The following is a 6,238-nucleotide window of genomic DNA, read 5'->3' on the forward strand; positions in this document are numbered from 1 at the left end:
CTTGCTATTGTAAGATGCACCATTTGAATTTTGCTTCCAACTACACCCGCTTATTAGAAAATGCATCACTGCCTACCACTCTCTATACATCATATATCCACATTTTTACCATTTGCTCTCCAATTCACTCATCCACACATACACCACATGCCACCACACCTACTTGTTACAACCATTCCTTTGCCTTGCCAACATTAAAGAAAAAAAACCACCATCTCCATATAACATTTGTCTTTATTGGAGCAATAGAGGATAGGTTTGCAAAACATATGTGCACCATATCAATTAGTGCAATCACAACTTCATCATGCATCTCCCAATGCAACACCGACTTGACATCCTTCTTTTCTTTCTTGTAGATTATGTTACAACAATATAAACTATTCATACAAATTAATTGCAATTAGGCACCTTCTTGGATTTAATGAATGATCTTTAAGGTATTTTGAGCAACATTGAGCTGAAGTTCATTGAAAACAACTTCAATCATAATAATGTGTAGAGTGTACCTTCACTACTTTCAAATGTTTCAAGATGCTTTTAAAACCCTATGTATTGACATGGCCTATGGTTTTATTAATTCTTTGTGAATTCAACTTTTGGTTCACTTTTGATGAAAATAATATGAAATGTAGCCAATTAAAGAGGATTTTTGTCTCCTCTTGTATGTCCTATTGATTTATCCCCCCTTTTTATATAAGAGATTCTTTCTAGCCAATATGTCTACCAATTAATTGATTCCATTCAATTCTTTAAGACGTTTTAGAATTATTTCACAACACTAATCCATATATAGAAGACACTCAAAGCCAAACAAGCAAGCTACAAACAAACATCATCCATCCACAAGTTGAAAAACATCACTCCTCGACAAATGGAAGGCGCCCATCCAAAACGAATGAAACTGCTTTATTAAACACATCATCTTTCATCCAAAAGACGAACGTATATCATTGAATCGGGGAATTGCATTCATCCATCTATCTATTCATCCATCCATCTATCTATTCATCCATCCATCTATTCATCTATCCACGAAGCTCTTTCCCTTTGGGACACTGGTCCTACGTCTTGAGGCGTCGTTAGGCGTCGTCGTGGTCCTCGTTTATTTGTTCTGCTTTGTTTGTGTGTGTGTGTGTGTGTGTGTGTCCAGAACAAACGTGCATAAAATTATTTATGAAGTCGCTCGACCATGCAGCTCGGATTGCGCCGCTTCACGATCATCGCAACCCCCTGTACACTCTCCACATTTGCGTTTACCACACGGTCTTGAATTGAGTGCTCGGTTTTCCATTGAGAGAGCCCGTTGTGTTTAGTTTTTTTGTGTTTATTTTATTTATTCTTCTGGTTGAATTGATTTCGTCTTGAACAGGAAGCGTGGTGAGGGGACGATCGTGAAATGGCGAAGAAGAAGGTGGAGAAGGCAGTTGATGGAGCCGCTAAGGCTACTAAGGTGAGGCCGCCTTGCTTTGGATCGTTGTTGTTTCGTAGGATTTTTGTAGTATTGAATTTCTCTGCCTCTTTTTGACAAAACCCTGAGAGGGGGCGATGTTGTTAGTGCCGTTTCTCTGCCGAGGAGCATGTATGCATTGGAATGTGAGTTCCAGTGGGAGGTTCCGATCACTGTGTGATTTTCTTAACTCGGATAGAAGGACGGGCCTGAACTAACGTCGCCTTAGTGCTTCTCGCCTGACAGTTTATCGAGTAGGTTTCTGTGATGGTGAAATTCTTTGGATTTGGCGTGAACTTTTCAGAAATGAATTGCCGAAGTTGGAGAATTTTCAAGCCCGTTTATCAGTGGTAGCAATTTGATGACAGTTCCCTTCCTGTGGCATCCGGCAGTTAGGCTATTCTTTGGATCACATGGGATTTATAGGGCACTAGCTTTTCACATTTGGCAATGCTGCTGAGCAGAATTTAATTTGCGTATTTCGCGTAGTTTGTATTCGGTGGAACTAATCGATTGATACATTTGTTTCGAGTAGGTTTTTGAGCGTTACAGATAGACTATATTAGTCCCCAATTGAATGATCTCCATTGCAAGGTAAATAAGCATTCGGGTATTTGGAAATTGGGGAAATACGGTACATGGTTCTGTCTTATGACAGGATTGTCAACCACTTCACGGATGAAAAACCTGGCATAAGAAGGAATCATCCGTCTATTTAAAAATGCGTGCTGGTTGTTGGTTGTCGAGTTTGAAGCTCTATGTGGATGTGATAGACGCATGTCTACATGTGTATGTTTTTAAATGCATGTGAATTATCTCTGAAGACGAGAAATTTTCATTTGGTTCTTGGGCAGCAAATCAAACACCGATTCTAACATTTATGTATTACAAGGTACATTCTGAATTGGTTTCTATTTTAATACACGTAGCATGGCTATGCAGAAGCAGGGCAAAGAGGTTGATCCAGTACGGGTATTTGCAGAGAGGGTGAGAGACCACAAGGAGTTAGACACTCGATGGGCTGTCCTGCAAGAAGCAAGAGTTGAGTATTTCAGAGGGAAGGATTTTATCGCCTTGTTACGAGCCCATCCTGAGCTTATTAAACCTCTGGGGATTGAAGCAGCAATTGCAGATGTGGATTTGGATGTTGGCAATATCCTAATTAGGAGGAGATTGATAGTGCGATGTGATCGAGTATCAAAGACGCCAAGGCCAGGCAAGACGAAACTTTCAAAGTGGCCAGCACGCATAGAGATCTACCCAGTGAGTTACGATCGGTCCATCCTTAAATTTGTAATTAAGCACCGTACAGTGAATAACTACTGTTTATATGTTTATATGTTTACTGTTTATACTGTTTATACTGTTTATTTTGTTAAATATGCATCATTATCCTAAGTATTATTGCACTGCATGATACTGAAGAGTCACGTTTTTCTATTTTTGGTGTGAGGTTCCTTTCCATTGGTAGCTTAGTTGAGTTTGGCTTAGTGCAGGAACAAATGTTTTCTGAAAAAGATTCATTCTACGCGTGGGCATTTGAACGGAGGAGGCCATTATGGCAGACGGTGTTGTCCTTTTTCGTTCCCGTGGTGACGCTAGCGTGCTGCCTATTCCCTATCTTCCCTCACTGGTGCAAGCTGGGCGTTCTCTACTTTTTTCTTGCATTCCTCACCCTTATATTTGGTGTTCTCACATGTAAGTTATCTTTCCACGTGTCCACGTCGTCTTGATGTAAGTAGCAGCAAATGTAGCGCAAGTTTCTCGTGCTGATTTTTCCTGTCTACGATACTTGGTGTGGTGCAGTGGATGTTGTACAATGAATTTTTTATATTTTATATTTTTATTATTAACTTCGTGGTGGTGGCAGAGTTACTATGGTAACGTAGTATTGCAGGGAAATGGGTCAATTTTTGTATAAGTATGCCACTTCTAGTGAATTCTCAGCATGAGTAGCTGTAATGGAATGATAGCGATGTTGATCGCATGCTATTGAAGAATTACATAAAGATCTGTAGTATGAATCGTACTTGTTCTGCTGTGGTGCGTTTATTTCCCTGCAGTAAGAGCGCTTATTTTTGCGATCTTCTGGCTGGCATTGGGCAAGCGAATGTGGTTTTTGCCTAACATTTTAGCGGAAGAGGCTACGATGTCTGAACTTTTTCAATTTATGCCCGATTCCAAAGACGATGAACCTTCTCCAAAGTGGAGCACTAGAATTGCATTTGGTGCCGTGGCGGGATTGATTATTTGGCTTGTGCTCGTTCATGGTCCAAATGAGGCAGCTCGTGCAAGGTAGCTTGTCTACTTAATCGTTGAATTTTTTAGGATTTGCTTCTGCTCACTTGATTTTTAAATTCCATAAACTATGGCTGGCCTAGCTCGTTAGTAGTTGTTGGGTATTAGCGATCAGTAAAGATGCTTGTTATGCCTGAGGAGTTGTGACATTTTTGGTAAATATTTTAACATACTTTAAGATTTTTGTGTTCTTCTGACGAAACTTTTTATTTTTTTGGTTCTATGTTTTAACTTTTAATTTTAATAATTCAAATTTGAAATTTGAAATTCCATACCCACGCATTCAGGTTGATGATAGTCTAATACTCCTTTTTTCTTTATGTGGTTTGATGACTTGCAGATATCAAAAGAAAGCATCGAATATTATTGATGATATTCTGACATGGAAGCCAAAAGCACTCTCTGCATTCACAGGTGAAGCAGATGTGGTCAATTAATTTGTGGTAGATAGACCAGAAGGTGTCAAAACTAGGGTTGAACATTCCGAAAGTCAAATTCTTGAGACAGTTGGTCAGAGCTTTCCAAACGAGGCGGGAGTCGAGTCCCTTGTAGAAAAAGCCGAAGATGACCATAAAGGTCAAGGGGATATCAAAGAGTTTGTCTCAAATGACCATTCCTCGCCACCTGCTGCTGATCACATTCATTTGTCAAACAGTCAACTAAATTTAAAAATCGGAATTTCATTGGAGATCATTTCATTTTCTGTGATATTTTGTTCTGTCTCAGAATATCCTTTCAGAACATCAAACTTGTCTCTAGGCCTCAACCTATCAGAGTGCTTTGGACTTGAGCCTTACGGGTGAGTTATTGCGAAGTTGTACGAATACGTCAATTTGCTTTATTTGAAGAGGCAGTACCAATTTGTTGATCTTGAAGTCTTTGTAGGCTGTTGACATTGTGAGAAATATATGGAAAGCGTTGTATTGTCAGCGGAGCATAGGATGTGAAGGGTAGAGACTAGACAGTCAAAACTTGCCTTGGTCTACTGTGTCAAGCGGCTCCCCTTTTGGCTTAGCAGTCCAAGGACGATCATGCACACATGTTCTCTAGCACTACAGGATGTTTTGTTGTATGTTAGAATGTTGTCTGGTTTGTGGTTGCCAAGGAACCTCGTGTGTGATAAGATGTCAAGACTTTCATGGTTCCTGCCAATTATACTATTGGCTCAACACGAAGGACTACTCTAGATATGGTGTCTTTGTCTCACTGGTGAAGCATACTCTTCAGTCTCTCCCAGGTTTTGCCATGAGCACCGTAGATTTTATTTTATTTTATTTTATTTCTGGTATACGTTCCATCTAGCCTAACTAGCTGCCAGCAGTGCGTCTCGTTTTGTCAGAGCACCTAATTCAAGCTTAACGTTCTCTATTTACTGGTCAACTCCTACCTAACTCTCGTTCTCATGAGAATTTGACAGCACATATAATGATGTATTAGGGATCTCTATTGATGGGATAAATTGAGTTCTGTGGCAGGTACTTAGAATGGGAGCAAGTATTTTTACAAAACAGAGGCACTGCGTCATCTCATCACAGCAGTCTTCTTTTTACTGCCTCTGTTGCACCACAGGGGCATTCTATTCTCCGAAAAGTATTCAAGGTCACAATTGTCTCTACCTTTAGTACGTTGAGTGATCCAAAACCGTGGGAACTTGGGGTCAGTGGGGATACTGATAGCAAACCGAAAACCCGCATCAAGCTCAATAATGCACAGCGTCTCTTGTGAAAGGGTGACGCAGCCTCTTGACTTTGCTGTTGCTATGTTGTAATGCAGTTCTCAATGTCTTTTGCAGAAACCAAGAACACAATGGAACAGAGACTGATGGAGATCTGCATTGACAGAACTTACACTATTTTGGTTTGACTTGTGAATTGACTGGCAAACCATTATGTCGCAAGCAAGTGGATAAGTATGACAGAAAGTCTGTATCTCATAATGCTCTAAAAATTTCTACTATATTGTCACAGAAGCTTTTAATCTTCCAACAGCTAGTGTGATTCAGGAATTATCAAATTGAGAGACTGATGTGAGTCAACAAGCACATGTGAGCGCCTACATTTTGATGGAAGTGGGTTTTGGTCTAGAGTCTCAGTCTGTGGTTGATGTGGGATCTAGTATACAAGACAGCTAGGATATAACACATATAGACAAAGATTTTCTTTGGCCGTGAAGATGGGAACATAGAGAACATGGAAATAAAGGAACATGGAAACTAAGGAATTTGAGAATAAGGGAACATGGAGAACATAAAAACCAAGGAACATGGGAACAAAGGAACATAGGAACAAAAAAACATGGGAACAAGGGAGTATGAATGAACAAGAAAATAGATGGATGTGCTTGAGATATAGTATCCAATGACATGGATTTCCACTAGTTACTAATAAGTGAGTTGTAATCAAGGGTCCTTTTTTGTTTCAGAACATAAATTTTTATCTATTTGATTTATTAAAATATCTTACAAAATTATCTTAATTATTTCATTTAATA

The 6,238-nt window shown here is 39.5% G+C and overlaps 1 protein-coding gene across 5 annotated transcripts; it reads left to right on the top strand.

Moving 5' to 3' along the window:
- The first annotated feature begins 1,078 nt into the window (after positions 1 to 1,078).
- LOC112293203 (translocation protein SEC62) lies at positions 1,079 to 5,968 on the top strand. Of its 5 annotated transcripts, none has more exons than XM_073539421.1 (9): positions 1,079 to 1,235; positions 1,373 to 1,453; positions 2,393 to 2,713; positions 2,947 to 3,148; positions 3,514 to 3,745; positions 4,089 to 4,162; positions 4,475 to 4,547; positions 5,224 to 5,369; positions 5,541 to 5,968. In XM_073539421.1, exons 2-9 carry the CDS (start codon positions 1,400 to 1,402, stop codon positions 5,609 to 5,611), a joined length of 1,173 nt encoding a protein of 390 aa, XP_073395522.1. In that variant the 5' UTR covers positions 1,079 to 1,235; positions 1,373 to 1,399; the 3' UTR covers positions 5,612 to 5,968. The 5 variants fall into 5 exon arrangements, 4 of the variants coding, with proteins under 4 accessions (XP_073395522.1, XP_024398141.1, XP_073395523.1 ...); XM_024542373.2 differs by having other exon boundaries at positions 5,224 to 5,347; XM_073539422.1 differs by having other exon boundaries at positions 2,399 to 2,713.
- The last annotated feature ends 270 nt before the right edge of the window (positions 5,969 to 6,238 follow it).

The sequence above is a fragment of the Physcomitrium patens genome, chromosome 16 (assembly GCF_059467195.1).
Source record: "Physcomitrium patens ecotype Gransden chromosome 16, ASM5946719v1, whole genome shotgun sequence".
NCBI classification, from domain to species: domain Eukaryota; kingdom Viridiplantae; phylum Streptophyta; class Bryopsida; order Funariales; family Funariaceae; genus Physcomitrium; species Physcomitrium patens.

What these genes read in the sequence shown, in the direction of transcription:
- LOC112293203 (XM_073539421.1), top strand. Translation starts at nt 1,400, where the DNA reads ATGGCGAAGAAGAAGGTGGAGAAGGCAGTTGATGGAGCCGCTAAGGCT. An exon ending in GAGCCGCTAAGGCTACTAAG is followed by an intron (nt 1,454 to 2,392) that starts GTGAGGCCGCCT and finishes ATGGCTATGCAG; the next exon opens with AAGCAGGGCAAAGAGGTTGA. An exon ending in TTTGGACTTGAGCCTTACGG is followed by an intron (nt 4,548 to 5,223) that starts GTGAGTTATTGC and finishes GTTCTGTGGCAG; the next exon opens with GTACTTAGAATGGGAGCAAG.